General features: G+C 37.8%; 1 protein-coding gene across 10 annotated transcripts in view; it reads right to left on the bottom strand.

The window, feature by feature from the left end:
- ANO4 (anoctamin 4) overlaps positions 1–25,169 on the bottom strand; it is a 201,567-nt gene that overhangs the window by 71,465 nt on the left and 104,933 nt on the right. For 8 of the 10 annotated variants that reach the window (XM_017804465.1, XM_017804468.1, XM_017804467.1 and 5 more), the window contains one exon: positions 21,172–21,330. In XM_017804465.1, the coding sequence (XP_017659954.1) occupies positions 21,172–21,330 (159 nt within the window). Of the gene's footprint in view, positions 1–11,059; positions 11,205–21,171; positions 21,331–25,169 lie in introns of those variants that run through there. The other 2 variants (XM_017804472.1, XM_017804473.1) reach the window with 1 other exon arrangement.

Below are 25,169 nucleotides of genomic sequence, written 5' to 3'. Positions count from 1 at the left end.
CCTGACACACCAATAAAATTGAGAAATGGAAGAAATTTATTAAAAACAGCCTATAGACTTAGTGATGGCTGTTAAACAGGAAGCTTATAGGCATTTTCCAGCACATTGTAGTTTAAGCCATACTAGATATGGCAGCCAAACGTACCTTATGAAGATGCTGTTTCACAAACGAACACTATCTTCATCTAAATTTTATTTCTCATGTGTTATGTTTTTATACAGAAACACAAAAACTTCCAAATAGTTATCACAATACAGATGTTTAAAGGATATTTTTTTACTCAATATGTTGCAGTTATTTTATCAGCTTTGCCAACAGAAGATCTAACCAAAATACATTTGGGAGGTTCAGTTATATTCAGGAGAAAAAAAACCAACAACACTGAATTATTAATGTGGAAATCCATTTCTCTTTGGTTTGCTCATATTGTGTTCATAAAGAACAACACTAAACAAGGCTGAGAAAAACAAGACTGGAAAGAGAATAACAAATCCAGATGAAGGGCCAATTGAACGAACTGTCACTCTTGCTTAATCTAAGGAGAAAATAGCTAACCAAAATATCTGGAAAAAAATAGCATGAACATCATCTTAGTTCCAAAAATAATTCAGTGAATAAAATATCCTAAACTTTCTTGGTTAGATTAGTATTTAGACACAGTACCCTTCAGCTTATAACTCTGTCATTGAGAGGAGAGGAGCATTCTTCTGTAAGAAGAATCTGTAATCAGCCTAAGGTTTGGCTCATTGAATGGTTTGGAGATATAAACTCAATTTCACATTATGGGAACAAGCAAACAAAAATCAGTGTAACATTACTCCCTTTTGAAATTTAACTAAGACAACTATTGACATGAGCAATCTGCTAGAAAGTGATATTTTGATGATGAAGAAAGAAAAACAGAGGAATCAAGGGGACAGACAATGAGATAAAACACTTAGGGAACACAAAAATGAAATAAGTGTTTGGAATTGACTTGTGGCACCAGTGCCTATGGAGTTATCACCAAGCAATAACAGTCAGACCACCCATGATCAAACAAATTGGTTTGATCAAACTGATCAATCAAATCAAATTGATTTATTGAGGACGAATACCCATAACAAAATAGATTTCTTCTTGTCAGTAATAACATTCTTGCTGGTCTTCAGAACAGTGCAAACTCTAGGTGAGAAGAGACTTACCAGAACTAGAGAACCACAGACTCATCTAGGTTGGAAGGGACTTCTAGGGGTTATCCGGATTTAGTCTCTTGCTAAAGAAGGGCCACCTGAGATCAGCCTGCTCAGACAGGGGCTTGTCCCATTGAGCACTGAGTATCTCCACAGGCAGAGACTTCACAGCCTCTGGGCAACCCACTGACTGAAATTGGCTAGAGAAAAGAATATTTTCTATGGAAGAATGGCTCTCTTCTCTAGAGAAATATTGGATTAAAACTACCAGTTTCCAGGATTGCATTCTTTAAAAAACAACTTATTTCTTAGAAGAACTTTATTTAATTGTTATTCTCATTGAGAAACTGTAGCAAGGTGCATTTAGTTTAATTGAACCCTGATCTTCAAAGCGGGTTTGTATGGTGGAATTCAGATGATCAGAATCTGGGTTACAGATAGTCAATATACTTTCTGGCTTCACTGACAAACCACTTTTGTACCATATCATTGCTGCCAGTCGTAGAATACAGGCTGTACCATAAGACCACAATTATAGATTTGCCCTTCTGGCAAGACTATCTTTCTGTTTTACCATTAAGTTTATAAAGACATTTTTATTTCCCGAAGAAGACCAATCAAACACAAACATGTTTAAAAACTAAGCTCCATATTCTTCTCCAGTATCACAAATATAAGGAGTGGAATAGACTAAAGGGGGGCCATTTATATAACTCCAAAAGCAGAAACACCAGCTTTGGTGAGTTACAATCATCAGGTTAAGGAAAACTTGCAAAGTTCAGATTCTCATTTTCCTTCTAAAGCAAGGACAGAGTGGTGATAACTGCTGTTTAATTTCTGGCTACTAAACACACACGTAGTCCTGCAAGCATTCTAATGCTTTTTGATGGCAGGAGTTAAACATATATATTCATTATTGACCTGACTCTGCTCATTCTGAATTTACCATTGCTAGCTTGAATGGAAGCAAAGTTATGCTGACATTGAATGTCTCTTGAAAAGCCCATATTTTGCTGTATTTGCAGGCTGCCTTCCAGGAACAAGGCTAGAAAATAGTATCTTTTGTCAAATACCCTTTTGAACATTCTCCTCCTGCTAACTAATTTTAGTTAATCTTCAATAATATTGTTTAGTCATTTTAAGACAAAAACCACTGTAGGTACTCATCTTGATACAAGCATTTCTTGAGTCTAAAAGTTAAAAAGGTGAGAAAACAGATTCACAGGATACAACCTTGAAAAAGGGTAAAATTACAGTGCCTCCAGTTGAATGGTACCATTGTTTATTTGCCTTGAGGGTAATAGGCAGGTTTTAATTTAGGTGTGAATAGCAATAGGGGAAAAAAAGTTAAAAAGCCAGACTGAAAAGCTATGTTTTGGTAAACACAGATAATTTCTGGAAAGACTTTGTATGATGTCTGAGTGCAGAGTAGTAAATAATAACTACTACAGGTTCCACTGTTTTTGATAACTACTCTGATATCTTAAAAGCACAGATTCATTTGCCTTGTGGAGGTATTTTAAGTGGAAAAAAAACCCCAGTAAATTTTAGTTGATTAAACTGTTCTTCCTCAGTCAAACCAAAGTACTTGTAAATTCACAAGGGTAATTCCACACAACAGGAAAAGCAGCAGGAATATGCTGCCAGTACTTTTCAAGTGCATAGACTACCACTGGGCAATTGTTAAGGTACTATCAATATATGTTCGGTTTCGGAGAAAATATTACATACGCACAAGTGTTTACCTCCACGTTCATGCCTCTGAGGAACCTAATAAATAGCAGTGCTAATATCTTTCACACACATACTTTCAACCAGAAAACAGGTTTAGTGAAAAAGGGGAATACACTGTTCACATTTTAGTTAGGATTTTAAGAAACTTTTGACTTAAAAGAAACCTTAGGGCAAAAGCAGAAAGAATGAAAATAAGACTTAAAAAAGAAAGCTCCAACCAAAAAATAGAAAGCTATTGATAAAAACAATTTTGATCTGAGGACACTGACATGTAAAATGCAGAATAACTTGATTTAAGGATTTAAGTCACATGATCACAATTTAAAATAATTTTTACATGAAATCTCACGACAAAATACAATGATGAAGTAAAGCTTTATTTTTACTTTGCAAAGTACTTCCAGAAGTTCTGCTTCAGTGGGGTCAATAAAGAAGGCAGGTGGCTGCTTATTGCCAGCATTCAGGCAATGTGTCCAGCTCAGAGCAGGTGGCATTGTTACAGTATTTAATTTCTGGCAGTATTTGACAGGATCGCAATTCTGAAACAGAACAAGGGGAAACACTTGCAAATGTCCTTCCATGTAGACAGAAATATATGAGTGGGCGGACAACTCCAAGAACAGGGTAGTTTACTTGAGTAGAAGTAAAATGCAAACACCATCTCACTGCTCAAATTTACTGTGCAATGACAAGCTCACAATCCACAATAGAGAGATACAAATTCAAGATAAGAAAAAAAGTGAGAAAGGATGCCTTTAATTCCAACTAATATAATATAAATCCACTGGATGGATCTCACAGTAAGGTAACTTAGATGTAGGAAATCAACCATGGAAACAATATCCTCTGACTTGGGCTTCACTTCTGGATAGAAGAATTAGAAATATCTGCAGGATGACTGTCTCAACAGCAAAGGTTGATCTGACTGTGGGGCAGCAATAAAACCTTTCTTGATAATCCCATCAGCAAATACTGAATGAATACAGGTTTGACCCACCTGGGTAAGATTTCAGTGACAACATTTCAGTAAGCTAATATGGATTTTATCTGACAAATACCTTTTAATTCCTCTGGACTGGAAAATTGCTATAAATTTGTGAAATTGTTATTTGCATATTTAAAAGTGCAGATAGCGAAAACCTCTGAGCACAAATATGTATTTTACTTATGAACACAGTATTTGATATTGTCTCTTTACATGAAACATCAGTTATGGGCTGCAATTTTAGAATAAAAATGTTAATATTTTATACAGTGATAGTTGAGTTCATTAAACCTATGGGCCAAAAAAGGACTCTTATGTACAATATTTTACTTTTGGCATCATAGGCTATTAAAAATACATCACATAATTGAACTACATTTTATAAGGCATCTTCCTTTGTGATTTATCCCAAGAGCAAAATATAAAGCCGATATTTTTCCAATATGGATTTATGTCTCATTAATAATTTTTTGAAGGAGAAAATACTTACATGTAATGAATTGTCTATTAGATATTCATGTTTGCTTTTAGAGGCTTATTGCAAAAATATTGCATTGGCAAAGAAGAAGGCAATTTATTTTTTGTCCAATTCACAAACTTAATAATCAATCAAACACACAAAACATACAGGCAGGCTTATTATAGCTTTTGCATAAAAATAACGTAGAGAAAATTGAACAAGCTGCTTATCATTGCATCATAGAATAATATAGGTAATCTAGTCAAATCTCCTGATCTAAGCAAATAGAGTGGTTTTTGGAGTCTTGAATATCTCTGTGGATGGAGACCTTGTAACCTCCCTGGGCACCAGAGCATCTCTGGGCAGAAAGGCCACAACTACACTCCCACGTGGATGCAGAAGTGTTTGCAGCAGCCCAGGTTCTGAGCATGTGCCCATATTCAAGTAATATGAAGCTCTTTGGTTGTCCAACTCCATCTTCAGAGTCTTGTTTCTCAAATCATACAGTCAAGGAAGACAAGAAATAGTTATATGGCTATTAACATACACTCAAAGTCTTTTCACTGTCAACCCTTTCCAGGATGCAGTGAACTCTTCTGTAGCTGTCTGTGTACCTCTGTATTTGACAGTGTGATTCAAAATTCTTTCTAAATAGAGACACAAATGAGCTCAACAAGAACATAGCTGAGGAAGAGCCTACTCTGAATGACACTGTCAGGGGAGAGGCTTCAGTCCACTCTACACAAAACAATAAAGCCCCAGGTTCTTCAAGTCAGCTACACATCCACAACATGAGTAATTACAGGCAGAGATGTTAGCCCTGGCTGTAGGGGGAGTAGTGGTGTAATGCACATGCATATTAGCATGGTTTATCAGGTTGTGTGCTATCCCATGCTGATATGACTATCTTACCTAAGTCAGTTGGTAATGCCTGGATGAACAGGACACACATGTGCCTCTGCTCTCCAGGAAAGTTACAGAAGAGCACTCTGACAGCACCTCCTCAGACTTAATGCAGGTTCCCATTTTCCAGGAAAGAAAAAGTACCAAAGCAAAAGCAAGACCCAGTTAAATGAAGGGGAAAGTTGTATGTGAAGAACGCAAATCATTCACAACTCTACTAGTTACAGTTTCCCATAAACTGATAGTCTGGCTACTCAAATGCCTGTTCCCTCGACTCATATCTCAATTTTCTGTGCCTTGTTTATCTTACTGCTAGGATTATTAGAATCAGAAAGAGTTTGAGGAGCCATCTTCTGATAATTCATTTCACATTGTTCAACTCCTTGCTGCAAAACTCTTCTGCCTGGCTCATTTAAATACAGAGACATCAACAAGATATTTTCCCTCACTTCTTCCATGTTATACAAATAGCAAAAAAATACAAATATACAAAATCCTTTAATAAGATAGGCACAAAGTGAATTTCTGAGTAATTTCATTTGGTAGTCTTACTAAGGTACTCAAGTGATCTGATACATTGAAAGGATGTAAACAAAATATTACAAGGAAATTTGCCAAAACACGTAGTAGAGCAGTTGTCTCTCCAGATATGACACTGTTACTGCAGAAGGGGAAGTTCTTTCCAAAGAAAAGTAGGAGGGTGAGAATAGGTTTGATTACCATTATTCAATTTGCAATTCAGATTAAAATAATTAAATAAGTTTACCTTCTTTTAAATTGCAAATCATGCTCAGACTGTGTAAGATTTCCCCAAAAAATTACATACAAAACAACAAGAGATAAAGGCAAATCCATCTCAATACGTTGGCTTCAGGAAGCCAGGTTGACCATAAAAAGAAATCTCATGCTCTAGTGCAGAGAGGAAATTTCTAATAACTGATGGTCTACATGATTTTTCACCTGTCTCTGCTCAGCTAAGCTATAAGTAATTTTACCTCTGTAACTAGATCACATGATGTTAAAAAACCACACATCGAAAACAGAAGGAAAGAAACCACTCAAGCAAAGGTAGAGTAATTAGAATCTAACTAGGGACAAGAAGAAATTGAAATACATAATGTTTGTAAACTAAGAAGAACAACTACTGCATCCTTTGTGCATGTCTGTATAAATCCCTTAATTTGTTAGATGTGCTTTAAATGAAATAAAGTCAAGGTATGATGAAGGCTAATTATGATTTTGCTTCGAGCTATTCTAATTTATTTTGATAAAGCAACATCCATACGTGGCATACATGGTATTGTCAAGGTAGACACCTAAACATGATCTCCACTAATGATCGATTATTGCTGTTCCCTGTGTGCTCATTGACATAAGGTGCTGGAGGAAAACACCTCCTGTATGACACAGAAGAGCGAAGCAGCACCAGATGGAGCTCAATATCTTAATCGCTCAGATAAATTTCGTAGAGCACAGAGATGATTTTCTCTCCTAGTTCAGAGCTCTTATATGCAGGTTTAATGAGAAGAGTTACAGAACAAACAAGTCTTTTTAGTGAAAGACAATATCACTATCACATTAGTTTTTATCTGATTGCATATGTTGCAAAGTGGTGGTACTAGTCCTAAAATTGTTTGCTGAAAAATACCGAATTTTGACACACCTATGATGCTGTTAAACTAAGGCCACAAGTAACACATACACTGGAAAAGAATCCCCCTCTCCATATTCACTTGCACCATGATAACTGCTGTAATGTCAGTGTAACTTTTCTCTTACCAGATTCCCTCTCACCACCACAGAAGGCAACTAGTTCCACTCATCACTCTGGCTGTGTATGATGTATGATGGAGGCAGTTCCGGCCTCTGCCAATGACAACCTCTGGAGCACAATAAATTAGTGATCTCTTTTTTCGAACTTTAAATTGAAAGGTAAAAGGAAGTCATCTTAACTTTTTAACTGGAGGAACCTTGCATAAAATATACATATACAAAATTCCTCAAACTACCAAGGGAAAAAGAATGTGGGAATTCTTGGTTTTCCCAGATGGTATTTAAGCCCAAAATAGGAGAAAATTGAAGGATTTAAAATACTTTTTTTTTCCGGCAGCATTTAAGTGAAGGACCCATCTAACACAGAGTAACACACAGAATCAGCTAGAATGGAAAAGACCTCTGAGATCATCCAGTCCAACCCATGACCCAACACCACCCTGTCAACTAGACCATGGCACTGTCACATCCAGTCTCTTCTTAAATACCTCCAGGGACTGAGACTCCACCGCCTTCCTGGGCAGCCCATTCCAACGTGTGGTCACTCTCTCTGTAAAGAATTTCTTTCTAATGTCTAACCCAAAACTCCCCTGGCACAGCTTAAGATGGTGCCCTCTTGTCCTGCTGCTGGTTGCCTGGGAGAAGAGACCAACTCCCACCTGGCTACAATCTCCTTTCAGGTGGTTGTAGAGTGAGGAGGTCTCCCCTGAGCCTCCTCCAGCCTAAACAACCCCAGCTCCCTCAGCCTCTCCTCATAGGGCCTGTGCTTCAGTCCTTTCACCAGCCTCATTGCCCTTCTTTGGACATTCTCCAGCAGGTGCAGCCTCACCAGTGCTGAGTACAGGGGCAGAATCACTTCCCTGGTCCTGCTTGCCACATTATTCCTGATACAGGCCAGGATGCCATTGGCTTTCTCGGCCACCTGGGCACACTGCTGGCTCATATTCAGCTTCCTGTTGATTAGAACCCCCAGGTCCCTTTTCTACCTGGCTGCTCTCCAGCCACTCTGTCCCCAGCCTGTAGCACTGCATGGGGTTCTTGTGGCCAAAGTGCAGGACCCAGCACTCGGTCTTGTTAAACGTCATACCATTGCATTCAGCCCATTTATCTAGCCTGTCCAGATGCCATCTCCTCTTTAAAACATGAAAGGTTAACAGGAAAATATCAAAATACTAATAAGGAAAAAGTTCTGGATAAAAACTGAGCAATCACCACCACGGTACATAGTTGGTGGAAAGAGCAGTGACAGCAAGACTGACAAGAAAATAGGAAGTCTAATGTTGAAAATGTCATCAAGTTCCTAAAGTGATGTAGTTATCTGGCATATGAAGTTTTTTAATGTATAATGAAGAGCAAAGGAAAATGGGGGGGAAAAAATCATGTTCTGTTCTTAGGGAAACGGCTCTCATATGACACTCTAGATCTGACAAACAAACTGCCGTAGCACAGAAGGCAGAGATAGAGAGGTGGCTGAGAGTTAAAAAATGCAGAAAAGATGAACATCACTGTTAGAATCAAGAAGAGAAGTCATCAACAGAAGCCAGAATAGGGTAAGGTGTGTGAAGAGGAAAAAAATAATCAAATTAAGACCATATGGAACTTAATACCCCAGTCCTTTATGTTGTGTAACTATTCAGCAGGGGTCTTAGTATTTTTGGATATTGGTAGTAGTTTGTTAGAGTTATGGAGAATGTCTGTCAGGCATTTAGAGAGGTGCACATGTGCTTTTAGAAAATACAAATTCTAGGTATTCAAGAAAACTCGACACATAATCATGTGTCCATTGTCAATTTTTAGGAACTGACTGTGATAGTCTCTGGTCACGGGATAAGAAATGTAAGTGCAAGTAATCAATTTATGTCCTTGTATATCCTGAGGAGATCTAAACCAAATTGTGGCCTGGCACTATGTCCCAGACTGTTGATCTAATTTTACCTTTCTGTAGTCACAGGAAGTAAAATACCTGTGCATGGACCCTGATTGCAAAGGCTTCTGTTAGACAAATTCTACATCAGAAATCTAACAATGAATTTAGAAAATTAGATTTTCTTTTATGTGACACACTATCTGATGGAAAATATCCTTGATGTCTTACAAGTAGTCTATGAAATTAATTAATAAGAGAATCAGCATATAAAAACTTCCACTAGCTAGGCAAGCTTAATCCTATATGAACATTCCAGTGACCAACTGCAATGCCATTTGAGAGTGAAAAGCATTTTGTTGCAACACCAAACTGAATAAATTATATGAAAATGGAGCAAATTGGACAAGATTTCCAAAAAATTTTCTTGAAACACAAGAAAATTTTCACTTTTATTTAGTTTAAAAAATTCTCCATTAAAAAGCATGTTTTTGGTATACTACTGGATTAGATCTGTTTTCTCTTCTGTAAAGATCGCTTTTTTTAACAACTAGCATGACATTGTAATATCAGGTTTTTAATATTGAATCTGTTTAAATGAAATATTTTCACATATTCAGAATTTTTCCCTCTTTCCTCAGCTAAAACTCTTTGTGGAGTCTAAACTATATTGTGATTATTAATTCCTTGCCTTTTTTCTTCTCTGCATTCTGTTAAGACATTCTCCATAAATACAAAATATTTGTTTCAAGATGTTAAGAGTTTGTATTGTATTTCTAAAGACATTTTACACTCAGATTTTTATAGTGGGAGTTACACAGTGAGGAGGGGGCTTTTCTTACATGTCTGCCATGATTTAATGTTGATATGCCTCCACATTTTGATACTAGCTTCCTCTTACGCTTTCTCACCATAATTACTCTTCCCCTCTTTCCCAAATCTCTCATACACTCACCTTTCCCAAATAATGTTTATATTGTGCCTTTTGGCTGGAATAATGCCTTAATAAGATACATGAAGTGTGTTTCCTTTCACAATGCAGACCAGAAACAGACCAACTCATCAATTCACAATCAAATCAGCAAAGAACAAAAAATGGAAAAACTGCAGAAACATTTTATCTATTCCATAGCTTGGGTAGTTTAGAATGGAAATTTTCAGTTGTTACACAATTCCTTTAGCTGTATACTTTACACTCCACCAGTATTGGGGATGATCTTGTACCCCACAGATCTATTTATGTAAATCCATAGACAACACTTGGACACAGAGCAAACAAAAAAGCTTAACTTGACGAGTTTATAGATAGGATGTGTGACATTATCAGACCCAGTTTTCCCTGCTGGATGCAGGCAGGCCACTAGGTTTGAATCAGAACATTGGCACTGTCATGTCTCTAAGCCCACTGATCCTGAGAAATTCCCTGAAGGCTTACTCCCAAGGAGCAGACATCACAGGTGTGATTCAGGGCAACTAAGTTTAGATATCTGCAATGGAGAGGAACAGGCACCTTCAGGCTATGATTCATTTGTTCTGTTTTCCTCGAATTGAGATGAACTGCTGCCTAGAAGGTCTTGTTCCTCCCCAGCCAGATATGTACATCACTAACAGCTACATCAATAAGATATTTTTCCCCTCTTGGGGCTCTGCAGTGCAGCTACCTTATTTTCCCTGGACTCCTCTCACCTTCCTCACCACCTACGCTAACTTCTGCAGTAGTGTAGACACATTACTTCCAACAACTGCTCCTTCATGGGTGACTCTAGTTTACTGTTTAGCTGTCTGGGACACATCACAGTGACAGCTCTTGATTCAGAACAATTTGCAGGGCCTTGGCTACCATCTATTTCCCCCAACCCACTTTATTTATTCTGCCCGCAGAGAAGCCGTAGGAAAATGCAGATCTGTAACTAGCAAAGCCTCCCATAATGTCCTCTGTACTTTAAAAGGCCTCTTGATTTTGATCAGTACTTTCTGTAATTTATTACTTGAATTCCTCTCTGCTGTGAATTTCTGAAGCTAATGATAAAATCCATAAATCTGCTAAACGTTGACCTGGGATGTTCTACATATCACAGTTTCCATCCTCTCAACTGCTGTTTCAGGACATTTGTTTAATCCAATCCTGTCTCAGAAAGTCACAGTTGCCTTTAGTGATACCACTCACAGTACAACTTCAAGAACTCTGGAGATGAATGGCCAGGCTGTAGTCTGCAATGAATTATAGATACAGAAGAAAAAAGTCATGGCCATCCTGATCTAGCATTGGTAACAGCTCTGCTTCATGAAGCTGCCCTTCAGATGTTCCTTCCCTCCAGCACTCCTGTGATGGTAGGAAGCTGGAGCTCCAGATTCCCCAGAAAATGATGTCACAGAACAGATTATTAGCTTATAAGGCACAGAAAGGCACAGGAGTCTAGATATAGAAAGACAAGTTTCTTGTGGAGAAGAACATGAATTTTGCATAGAGCAAGGGAAAGTAAAGAGTCATGGTTTCCAGATTTACGTCTTTGATTTGTTCTTCTCCTATCTACATTTTAACTGTGGAGGTATTATTCTCAACGAAAAGTTTTGAATTTTAGAAAGGTGTAAGAGATGGCTGTTAAAAGAAAAGTAAGCAAAAAGTTTTTATATTTTAGTGCTTGACAGTGGAGACTTCAGAAAGAGGAGTCAATCTTGTTATAAATAGAAAAGTCTGTTTGAGTCTACTAACAAAACCAAAGGTGTACCTAACAAAAGTAACAAGTAGAGCACTATGAAGATCTTCAAGGGGAAACGAAAAGGTCTTGCAGAGTTTTGCTAAAAGGCTCTTTTACAGATTCTTCCTCAGGCTTTCAGATAAATATATAAAAGATAATGTATGCACAGAAGAGAGTTTTGTAAACCAGATAAGACTTTAAACAGGGGGACAGGACTAACTGGCTGACAGAAGTTTCAGCCAATGTGGCTATCTCAGGAGCATTTTTCCCTCAAGTCAGGCTTTATTAAACTTCATTTACAACACCATTTCATTACCACTCAAATAGCAAAAAACAAATATGTAAATATGCAGAGGATAATGCTGCATTTAATTTGGACCAAGAGACCCATAAACTGAAACATCTTTTTCAGGAAAGTCAAGTCCTGATGTAATTTGACTAGTTCTATTTGTGAGGCTCTTACTGTAATTGAAATACAGTTAATCTAAGGCAGAGAGCCAATGCCCCACTTGCTCCATGACTGAATTAACCTAGTATAATAAAGTAAGTAATTGGACAATGAGAGGGCCTGGAGTCCTTGTGCCAAGACCATGTGAGAAAGTGCTGTCCTTTCCAGATTCATGCTTCCCTCTTGGCAGTACTTTCAGGAAGGCAGCCCCACACCACTTCATGCTTTGGGGAAGATGCAAATGTCCCCAAGACCAATGATTACTACTTGTTTTAGAAGCATAATGCTGTAAACACAGTGCTGTCTTCTCAAAACAAGATCAACACCAAAACCATCAACATGAAATGAGAACTTAAAGCGCACTGTTGCTTTTCTGTATAGTCTGTCTTTCTATTCCCTCCAGACAACTCTAGATTTCTGTTTATTAAGCCATTACTACAAGGGAGTTTTGCAGCAAATGTATTCATGTCACCTTTGGGCGATGGAAACTCTCACTGTGCATAAAGTAATTGCAGCCTCGTTCATTGTTCTTGTTCCTGATGCCACTGGCAGGCAAACAACATCTCAAAAATAATTGCAGTTTAAGTCCAATTACTGTAAAGGGAAAGGTGACTTTTGACATATAGGGGGCATCTCATATATAACAACTGTCAGTTTTTCTTAATTTATTGCCTGTTTGTTTCCTTCAAAAGGTTCTTGACATTCCGATTTGTGAAGGTTAATGACAGGAAACTCTTTGACAAGAAATTCTACTCATTCCTGAAAGAAGAGATGTATATCATGGGCTTTTTTATCTGCTTTTGGTTATCTACGTATTTTATGTCTTACCTCCATACTCCACAAAAAAAGCCATACTTTTTTTTCAAAAGTAGACCAAGTTTTCAGCAACAACTTTTCTAGTCTGCTAGCTTTATACAACCCTGTTAAAGACTGGAATTTGCCAACTCGGAAACATACTCATTTCTGGGCTCCCTCAGACAATCAAGAAGTTTATCTTTAAAAACTGCATTTGAGTTCAGACCCTATCTAGCCAGACTTTCATGTGCTTCCTCAAAGTTCTCTTCTAAATTACCACTGTGCTGTACGGTGGATATAGTATTTGAAATCTGAAACTTTTTCCCTCGGAAGTTCAGGCAGCTGGAAACTTCTCCATAGTTTAGTGACCATGTGTTTTGGTACAGAATACTCTCTGGAAAAGGACATTTTTCTGCTTGTACCAACACATTTTTCTGTAAAGGATTGCTGAGAAAAGACTCCACTTGCTATGTGCATTAGATAATAAACTAACAATAAACCTTTGAAAGACTAGTCTGTTTTCAACTTGCTCTGGCTGAATTTGGATGAAATGAACAGCCCAATGTTTTAAATTAAATAGCTGGAAGCACTTTCACTTATAATGCTTGTGATGGGCTTGCATTTTAGTCTGGTTCCCTTTTTGCATGCATAGTTTATGTCATTTTGATGTCTCCATCCATGATTTGTGGATACAATCAGGCCCAGTTGTTAAACATTAAATAACAAACTGCACTTGCTAATAATGGCATCTTATGCTGCTCATGAAATCACAGCTCCCGCAGGCTGCGTGATTTGTACTGTAAGTTCATTAGCTGTAGATATTTACATATTGAATAATAGGATTGGAAAAGTGAGAGACTGAAACAACTTACTAGAGCCCTTGAAAGCTACAGAATGCTTGATACTAGTTGCAGTAGTAGAATCACATTGAAATACATCTGTGGTAGGTTGACCCTGGCTAGATACCAGGTGCCCACTAAAACTATCTGTCACTTCCTTCCTCAGCAGGACAGGAGAGAAAATATAACAGAAGGCTCATGGTCAGGATAAGGACAGGGGGAGATCACCCATCCATTACCATCATGGGCCAAATAGTCTTGACTTGGGGAAATTAGTTTAATTTATTACCAATCAAATTAGAATAGGATAATGAGAAATAAAACCAAACCTTAAAACACCCTACCCCAGCCCCTCCTCTTTCCAGGCTCAACTTCAATCCAACTTTTCTCTACCTCCTCCCACCCAGTGGCACAGTGGGACCGGGAGCAAGGGCTGCAGTCAGTTGTCTTGACTGTTGTCTCTGCTGCTCATTCCTCTACAGGGGAACAACCCCGATCAATTGTGGTGTCCCTCCCATAGGAGACAGTCCTCCACTAACTTTTCCAACATAGGTCCTTCCCACAGGCTGTAGTTCTTCACAGTCTGCTCCAGCATGAGTCTCTTTCATGGGATGCAGTCCATTATGAACAGACTGCTCCAGCATCGGTCTCTTGAACATGGTCAGAAATCCTGCCAGAAAACCTGCTCCAGCATGGGCTCTTCTCCATGAGGCCACAGGTCCTGCCAGGAGCCTGCTCCAGTGTGGGCTTCCCTCAGCATCGCAGCCTCCTTTGGGCATCCACCTGCTCCAGCATGAATCCTCCACAGGCTGCAGGTGGATATCTGCTCTGCTGTGGACCTCCAGGGGCTGCAGGAGGACAATCTACCTCACTATGGTCTCTACCACAGGCTGCAGGGGAATCTAAGCTCCAGTGCTAGAGCACCTCCTTCCCCTCCTTCTTCAGTGACTTTGGTGTCTGCAGAGTTTTTTCTGTTACATATTCTTATTCCTCTCTTCTGCAGTAGTTTTTTTCCTCTTCTTAAATACTTTATCACAGAGGTGCTACCACTGTTGTTGATGAGCTCAGTCTTGGCCAACAGTGGGTTGATCTTGGAGCTGGGTGGCATTCATTTCAGTGGACGAGGGAAGTTTCTAACAGCTTCTCACAGAAGCCATCCCTGTAGCCCCACTCACTACCAAACCCTTGCCATGCAAACCCAATACAAAACATCTTCTCCAAAGACCAAGAAAGCCTAGTTTTGTCCAAATGCCAGTTTGGCCTAAAGGGAAACCTGTTAGCCATAGGTGACATCCTGCATATTGCTTGACCTACCATGCATTCATAGTATGGATAATCACCACTCTCACACTTGTCCCAGTGCTTCCTATCACATATCTCACATAGGCATGCTTACAGATATTTTTCTCTCTGTAAAAATAAGCTCAGAGGACAGTTGATATGATTTCAGTGTTGGAAGCTTTCCCTAGCCATCTTTTTCTCTAGTGGATAGAGATTTTTGATATGTGCAGAGTAAGATCAACATGACAGGGAAAGAATATGAACACCAAAGGAAAACCCAGCAGACCTGCAGCTTGCTCCTGGCTGCAGGAGCACACAGATTCTCCTGGCAAGCTGCAAATAGTTAATTGTCCATAGGCTAAGTACTCTGTTTTAAACTGTGGTTGGTTGAATAAATTAACATATATAACAACAATAAATTACAAACAAGTTATTACTCTTTCAATAACCAGATAAACTGAAGTCATAGCTGAAAAAGAAACTTAGAGCCAACTCTAAAGGCATCGAGATTTTATCGTACACTGCTCAGAGAACTAAATTATATAAGATATGTTTCTAAACCTTTCCTAACTCAGATCTGCAAGTGCCACTTGGGGTCTGGAAGTCAGCTTAATTCTTTTCTAGCCATGAATCACAATCAGCAATAACATTTATGTAACAGAAATCTCATGAACAATTGCAGTGATGACGCACAAACCAGAAAAAAGCAGATCAGTCTCACATAACTGTTTTGGCTCTGCAATATTAACAGCAACAACAAAAAGGAGTAGATGCCATTTTTTCCAGAAAGATGATAATATTTGATTATGCTCAGAAGCAATAGCTGCTGGATATAACATCTCTTTCACATCATCACTTTCTGGGCACAACTAGTACTCAAAAGTTTCAGTCTTTGAAGTTCTTGGTTTCTTCATACTCATTGTTTACTTCTGACTTTTACCTCACTTTGACATGATCATAAGTCTATTTTGGTTTTACACTGAGGGATGTGCCAAAAGTCACGGAGATACTCTATTGTGTGCTCTTTCTGTCATCTGCAATTTCTCTCAACATTCATCATATTGAAACCAGATTCCAAGTTGCTGCTAAATATAAGTATCTGACTGAATATGTGTTTCTAGCCTCTGAAGTCCTGCCCAATTAGCACAGTTACAGCAACATTAAGGGAATCTGTTTTGTAGAACTATTAGTACCTCATCATGAGCCTATCTACGTTTACCTGCAAATTTGAAAAGTCATGTATTCTGTAATTATATTGCATGAACTACCGAAAAAAGATTTCTAAATACAACTTCTAGAGTCATATTAACATAATGTAAGACTCAGATTATACCTGCTAGAAGATATTTGTTTATATAACAAAATCAAAGCTTATACTGTGCTTTTTTCCCCTGTCTTTTTGGGTTTTCCCTAGAGAACACTTATTATATATTTCTACTGCCTATTGTGTACACCAGCTGCATTTTGGCTGCCAGATGTTGCACCAGAAATATCAGCTGCTGCTTGAGGCAGGGAGTGAATGCAATTAGATATGCCCTGGTGACAGCTTGACACTTATGGTGGCAATGTTTAAATTTTTAATCGGGCATGTAACACAAAAACCCACACAACTTGGATTGTTCCCGAAAATTGGACCAGTACTACATTAACATCTTCTTTTATCAGGGAGATACAAAGATCAATGTGCCAGCAGAAGCTCAAATGGACTGGCTGTTACTAGTAAAATGTCTGAAACTAGTTCCTGAAACACATTCTGCATGTAGTAGCTGTGAGAGACCTGTTTTCTAGGGCAGTAAGGAATGCTATTGGTTTAAAATAGTGAATTGCTTTTATACTGAAACATTAGTAAACATAAATATACAAAATATATAAAATAAAAGGATTGAATGCTATCTTCACTACTTATGTGATTAGTTCCCATTTACTACATTTCTACCACTCAATTTCTACTGGTATGCCAAATGCTTTTCTAAATGAACTGTATGAAATCAGCTTACAAACTATAAATTTAAAACTTTGAACAAAATCGTTAGGCAATGATTAGGTATCAAGTACATTTAGTAGTAGAACTATGCCATATGAATTAGTTTAGTGTAGTCACGAGAAGCAAAAAAACCCAAAAAACCATGCCAAGTTCAAACTAAATGTAGTCAGTTGCTAGGGCTACATGACCAGATCCTAACCCAACATCAGATTCGTTTTGGATACATAGTTTTTAGTTAAAGCTAAGATGACCTTCTTCTTCTCTTTTAGAAATTATATGTCCAAGCAGGGTCTGTGTTTGTTCATCCAGCATAAATTTCTTACCTCTATCCTGCATTTGCATTGCATTACACTGCAGCTTAAAGAATTTGCAAGTGAACAAGTTATGTATGTTAGCTGCTCCATGCTGGCTACCTCTGTTAGCAGAGTATAATTTAAATTATCTTACTGAAAGATATCTGTAATACTATATTCAGGTACCAGAACAGTGTAGATACTCTTGACAGGAATTTAGTTCTACCTGGTAATTTAGGTGAAGGATTAAAATACATTAATTCATGCTGCAAGAATATTTTGGGGTAAGGGAACTTATCTAGATTTTGGCCAAAGGTTGAATTTATGAATATTTATTCTTGAGAAAGATACCATGGGCTCAAAGTAATTCTGACTCTTCATTCTCTCTTGAAAAGACAGATTTTCCAGAAAAATGCTGGGCCAGAGGGATGAACATTTTATTTGGAATGACAGACACTATCTGTATTTTCTCTTTACATAAAAGGGATAATAAGTAATTCTTTTCTGCATGTCAGTGGGCTGGTCTGAGCCTCAGGTTTACCTTGTATTTAGATTAATATGAAACATACCCTCAGACTGTGGACAGTAGAGCCCTGACTCCTGTTAAGTGCTTGCCTGTCAACTCTGGAAGGTAGAATCTTGTGTAATATTCATAGATGGTATCAGTGCCTACAAACCAGAAGTGCAATTGGAACCTCATCTCCCATAAGAACATGCTCCATTTGGAGACTATCCTCTCAATTTTCCCCACACATAAGTCTGTTTCAAAGAGTATTAAAACATGAAAGCAGTAAGGTAATCAAGAATCTCAGAGTCAGGATATCATAGTTACTTATCTCAGTTATGAGACATTGAAAAAAAAGGATAAATCAACAGAGAAATTCTACAGCTGGCTGAAAAAAATTACAGTCTCTTTTCCTGGAATAATCAAATATTTTTTATTAACTTACTTAGAGCATCTACGCATATGATCATATGTGTTGGATGTGGTCTGGATGTGTCTGGATGTGACAGGGACAACATACTCATCCTATCCAGAACCAATATACTCTGAAAAGCAGGGAGAAGGGTAATAAAATTTTTTGTGTGATTAGCATTCACTCTTAGAGCTTTGCTTTAATTTTAATATCTTCACTATTTTTTTTCACTTTTTTTTTCACTATTATTTCCCTATTTTTTTTCTTTAAAATCTTCACTATTGTAATGATCTGTTGTTCCTTGATGTGGGATCATCTTATTGTTTACTACTGCATATAGTGAGCACCAAACCTGTTAGAACTTCCACAACAGAGTGGTGTGGCATAGTTTAAGAATGTGAGTGTGAATTCATTGGGGAATATCTGCAAAACATTATCAGCTTTTTCTAGAGCCAGAAATATATACCTGTTCAGACTTTTCTCAGCTACATGATCGTGACATTGTGTCTGGTTATCTCAACATTTGTGGATTTTCACTCATTTCATGCTGCATTCACTCCTTCCTGGGTGTTTTGCTGTACTACACTTGTCAGCAAGCCACTGCAGCGTGTTTCTCTCTGCAGTGTTACTGAGGAATATGGTTTTGAAACTGCAGTGCAACAACTTTGTAAGTTTTCCTCTCTGCCACCAATTTCACATAAAAAGACAGGACTAACACAATCAAATGTCAACATATGAGCAGACAGGAGTCAAAGGAGAATGAACCATCAACCATACAAAATTCATAGTAGGTAGAAAGTTTCTTTCAGTCCACCAGTTACAACCTATTGCCTCTACATGTGTTCTGTGGCCAAAGTCACAGACAATCTTCTAGTTTCATCTGGGAGCAAACTTTATTCAGTGGAAGCAGTATATTATATGTGAACAACTTGAAAGTAAACCTAGAGTTAAAGTCTTCCAGAATTAACACTCAGAATGATGTGTAGTCTCAACAAAAGAAGTGAAAACAAGGAAAAGTAATCTAGGCATTAACTGATCACACAGTTAAAGCTAAGTGTTTTGCAGCACGGTTGTTACTCTCTGGCGGTGGGGGAGGGAGCGTACCAAGAATGAATGTACATAATTCCTTCAGGATTATAATTAAATTTAGAAACTAATGTGATCATAAAATGTACATGCTAGGCTTTAATTTTAGGTCAGAGTCATATGTTAAAAAAGATTTCTACCCTAGATTTTAAAAACATTAGCTTGAGCCATGTAGCACAACCTCATTTTGATCATTTTGAGTTTAGAAGATGAACAATTACTGATGCTGGCAAGAAGTCACACCAAGGGCAAATGAGATTAATAAGAAATAAAACTGCATGTCAGTAGCAAAATAGAAACTGAAATGAACAATCAAATGGGCGGAACAGTCATGCAGCCTAGGCAGCAAAGTCCAAATAAATGGTCTTGAAAGGCACAAGAAAACTCTATAGTAAGCACTTAAACCATCAGTTTGAAAAAGTTTTCTGTGCAGAATGTTGCAATAAGTTTCATAATACTTAAAATATAAAGAGATTTCATAGCTTGCACTGCTGACCTTAGCACAGTAATAAATCCGCAAAAATTACGAAGTAGGAAAAAATTGGTTTGAAACCACTGGGCATATGCATTAATAGGGAGAATTCATTTCCCGTTCATTTTCTACACTGTCCAAATTTCAAAGACTTTATCAGCATCTCTCCTGGTGGAAGCAGGGCAGCATTCTAGGATGTGAAGCTGAACAGCTGCAACAACACTCGTGTTTTTGGGTGTTGGGTTACAACTCCTATAGACACTAGTACTTATACAGGAAACATAATAAATGAACAATGTCTGACATTGAAAACATCTGTCAACTACTGCAGCACTGCAGGTGCTAACATGCAGGTAATTTGAAGGAATAGTTCCGGGTAACTGGTTGATGTAACCGGCGATTTGCTCTTATACACTTACATCTAACAGTACCCATGTTCAATCTAAAAACATTTAAAGAAAATAAATGTTTTCATTTTTCTGGAAAAAAACAGATTCCCTTTTTTCTTCCCCAAAGAAGTGTGCCTTTTAAGTACCCAGGCAGAATATCTACATATGTACCAGGAATTCAGTGAAAGAAAGGGAGATAGTGTATAGCACCCACATAATTGACCAAAGCCTGTATCCTGAAGATTCCTCTATTGTCTCCTATCAGTGGCAGCATGGCAATGCATGTTAACATGCGAGTCACTCAAGTAAAAATAAAGCTACATATTCAGCAATACCTATTCTACATGGAAGTGAGACTTAAGCCCTGTGTAAGCACATTACCAAAATTTAAGAAAGATCATAGGCTTGGCAAAAGAGACATGGTCTCTTTAAACCTTGCTCCTGCTACCTAACACATCAATGCATTTTTAGGCACTTTGCATTCATTTTTACACTTTTTTCCATAAGAGATTTACTGTTTTAGGACACTGTGTTAGAAATAACATTGATATAAATTATTCAGATGTACTGTCCATTCATTTAAATGCTTAGGATTAAGACAGAAGGAGAAACTTTAAGCTGTTTCCAAACTACCAAAATACTACTCAAGTCCCTGTGCCTAAGCTGACAGGCAAAGGTAGGCAGTGATCTAGTTAGGTCTCTGAAATAGTACCAAGAAACTCAGCAAATAGTGAAACAAGCAGTTAGGAGGAAATGTAGGTGCAGAAAAGTGGATTACATTTAGTAGAATTTAGGCCATTCAAACCCAGCACTCATTTTCTGTATTGCACAGCACAGTGGACGAAATTCGGTGGCCTACTTGTGCATAAGGTTGAAAAAGATGGCTGTAATGGCCTGTTTTGGCCTTCAACTCATGTGTCTGATTTTCCTTTAGGCTACACTTTTGCACTGCTCTGGCCTATATTTAGGCATGCTTAAAAGCACTTTTCTACTGCTATAACAGAGTAAAGGAGCTTCAGAGTAAACAAACCATACCCTCATATAAGGTGAAAGTTTTTTAAAGGAAGATATCTTACTTCTTTTTCCATTTGAAGTCCTTCTGCTCTGATATTTCTCTCAAATACTTCCCTCTTCTCTGTCTGTGGATTAGATTTTCTATACACAAGGATGTAGTCAATCCGACATTTCCCATCTCTAAAATATAGTCCATTGGTTTTGTTCTTATCAGGTACTTCCTGTAAAGAGAAAGTCAAACAATTCAGTAATGTTAATTTACCTTAGTAATTGCTGTGTTGCTGTTTGCATCATCAGTTTTCAGTAATATTCAAGAGGAAAGATAAGGAATCAGAACAAGCTGTTCATGTTTTCAGATGCTTTACACACAGTGCCTCTGACGTCATCTGAGAGGAACACAGACTTCCCCACTTCGAAGTCAGGAGGTCTTCTTAGGCAGATGTTTGGTCATATAGGCATGGGATAGGAGAGAATAGAGAACATATGTCAACCTTCCTCCCCCACTACCCTCCATAAGATTAGGAAAACTTCTTACTTATAAAATAGAGCAGAGAATAGTGTTACTGAAGTGTAAATTTAAAATTAACAACTTGGTATTGTAGAATGTCTTTGTACACGTGAAAAGAATAGTCAACAACGTGAGCATCTACTGTAGTGAGAAACACTAAAACCTGACATGGTGATTCTCGTTGCTTTGCTTCACAGGACACAGACAATATGAAGGTTCTGTACCCACCTCACCATACCTCATCAGACTAAATGCAGAATATTCTTTGCTTAAGGAACAGCTGAGGAAACCCACTGGATTTATTTGGAAAGAATTCCTGGTGTTTGATCTAGCAATACATAAATACAATAATACTGTTTCTTGGCTATTTCTTGCAAAAAAATCCCACGCCTGTTCAAATGTTTGATCTGACAGAGAGAAACAACCTGATTTCACTGTTAATAAGAGGCCAAACAGATCTCTCTCCTGAGATATAAAAGACCAGACTAGTGGTCTTTTTCCAGAAATTCAAGAGATTAAATTCTCTCCAGATCCTCCTCACAATTTAACACTACTTCCACATAATACAAGTCCTGCCCAGGGGTTAAGTTTTGACTTTCAGACAAGTCAAATTTTTATGGCAGTTTGCAGGTTGAACTGTTTCATACAAAAAATGCACACTGTGAATCATTCATGGGAACAAACAGCACTCCCTCTGAGTAGTATAATGGACAGGGACCTTCAGGGACCTCAAGATCAGTCCAGCTCTAAGCTGAAGGGAAGGTTAAGCTAATTTATCTCTGTTTTTCCAGAGTTTGCTTCACTATTCCTGCCAGAAATAGCCCGGCCCTATAATATACAATCAATTCTCTGAAAACAATGAATATTTTGCCTTACACGCCTGGGAGAAGGAGGGAATTTTCAAAATACTTTCTTCACAGGAGAACTGCTTCTGAATTTAAATTACAAATTGAACATTTCAATAGGAAAAATGATTCTTACAGGGGAAAAAAAGACAAAACCAATATTCCGATTCAAAGAATTTAGTGTAAGATGTCTTCCTCAGCAGGCATTTTGATTAAATGGGAAAACCAATGAAAGCATCCCAAATGTCCCATCCCCTTGGTATATCTGGTTCACTAAAGAAAGAAAAGAATTTTTCTAACATTCTTTTATTACAGTGCCTGACTCCTGACACAACTTAATGCAGACTTGATACAGTGGAACAGTTCCTTGAGCCTGAAAAGAAGGCAAGAAAAAAGATTTAAGTTCTAAGGAAATAACAGTAAAAGACCAATTATATCTATACTGCATATCATGCTGATAAATGTTACTATCAAGATATAAGAAGTATTTTTCATAGAGCATTAAATATGAAAACAGCTCAGGCAGAAGATTTTATTTTTTTCCATTAAAAATCTACATCGAGAAGGCATAAAAAACCCCAACTCAAAGGGGTATTTATGTTATTTAAATAAAGAAGGGTGCAGCAGGAGATTAAGAGGCAGTGTGTCAGCTTGGTGGTCCTGGTGTGATTTCTAACCCTCCTGACAAACCGCTCTTCCTGTTCAGTAGTCAGTGTCACTACATGTACTTTGGCAAGTGGTGTAATAAGAAAGGAACTGCAGAACAAAACCCACGCTGAGGATCTACCATCTATGTAGGTTTAAGGGCTCACTTTGGGCCCACTCTAATCTGGTCCAGGAGACTCCCTGGATTTACATCCACAAAGAATCAGGTTTAAATCTAACAGTGTTCTGGACTGCAAGAAAATAATGGATAGAGGCAATTGAGACAGTCACTTCAAATGTACACTCTTCATCTAAACTCAGACTTGTCCTCTGAGTAGCACACCGTAAGGAATGCATCCTTCTCTGCATGCAGTAGTGACTCCATTGGAAAAATAGATTTGTGCTTTATGCTTCCTATATCTCTTCTTTCTCTGTAGAAAATTCATTTGCCCTACACTGACTCATCAGTGAATGCAGAACCTTATATTAAAGAGTATCTAAGAGATTTAGCCAAGCTATTTGACCCGTAGGACTTCTTCCCGTGTATATATGACTTCTTGGGGCAATTACTTTCTCTCGGACTTATGAAGTATTACCAACTACAGTATTGTAATTTTTCACTCAGAAAGATAGCTTAGACACTCTTACCATTACTTAAAGGTCCTTTTCATTTTAGTAACACTGTATGTCAGATCCAGACTGATAAACCCTTCTAGGCTGTTATGGACTCTCGGAAGGAACTCTTTCTCTGGCCCTCTGTTACAGCCTCTAAGGAGACTTTATAGACTGAATCTGGACTTGCAAGAACCCTTGAGGATCTAACATAGTACTAAGACAGTCAGGGCTGGCCCAGCGGTGTCAGGTAGCAGCTGCAGGGCTTTTGTGTTGTCCAAGTATTACAGGCTTACACTATTCCAGACAGAGACATTTGTCCTGTCCTTCCTCCAGATAACGCATCTCCCTTACCTGTGTTATGGCATAAAAATTCAGTTGTCCTAAACTAATCAAAAAAATGTATCTAAAACCAAGTCTGACTGCAGTTTTTGGTGAAAAAGTGGTGTAGGCACGTATGTCAAATCTCCATTTCTTCATCTGAAAAAGGATGCTGGAAGAAAGTGGAAGAACATGGAAGACTTCACTCTAGCAAGAAGATTAGCATTTTTTTTCTATCTTTACAGCTGTATTTGTAATACATGTTGTATAATTGGGTACTGTTTTCCAAGGAGTGAAGTAGACTTAATATTCTCACATGCTCAATTGGAACCATCAACATTCATAGACATATGACTCATACAAACAGATTCACAGAATATTCATATATGCTAGGAGAGCTTTAGGTTAAAGGGCTTACCCAATGTTTCACTATCCAAAGTGAGAGGATTCGAAACCCTAATAGCTATAGAAACTTTAAATGGAAGTTTTAAACAAAAGTGCAGTTTGGGAAATTGAAGAAATTTGAAACTTTACATGCGGGTCTTAAAAAAATAAATCAGAATGGACTCTAATGCTCACTAATTTAATGACAGATCAGATTCTTTTCTCATTCCTAATTATTTCAGCACCTGGTTAGTATCAGCATGGATGCTTAATGAAGGTTGACTCTTCGAATGCTAAAGAGGTTGTCTTTTTCTATTGGTGATGTCTACCTGAAATAAGTCCTCAGTATGTGACTTCACAGCTGGTGGAGAAAATTAACACATTCACCACTAACAGTGACAACTTAAGAACTTAAGCAGAAAAAGAGGAACCTAGAATCACTCAGTCTTAAAAGCATAGTTCCAATCAAAGCACAAGTATATTTTCTTTGCATGTTCTTTTTATTTAATTTCTTTTTGCCCATTTAGATTATAATTTCATGGAACATGCAGCTTTATTTTTTCCATATCTCTTTAATGGTTGGTATATTCTTCTTGATAGCCAAATATACTTAATTACATGGAACTTTTCTAATAGTGAAATTATTTAGGCTGCAAAATCAAGTGTTCAAATGCTAGGAAGTAACACAGTTTTTTCTGAAAGCTTATAAAAATCTCTTTCTGTATCCAGTCTGATCATTGAAGAC

Source organism: Lepidothrix coronata, unplaced genomic scaffold (genome assembly GCF_001604755.1).
Source record: "Lepidothrix coronata isolate B3197 unplaced genomic scaffold, Lepidothrix_coronata-1.0 Scaffold9, whole genome shotgun sequence".
Classification (NCBI taxonomy): domain Eukaryota; kingdom Metazoa; phylum Chordata; class Aves; order Passeriformes; family Pipridae; genus Lepidothrix; species Lepidothrix coronata.
Note: the sequence above shows the minus strand (reverse complement) of the source record. Positions and strands in the feature narration are given on the sequence as shown.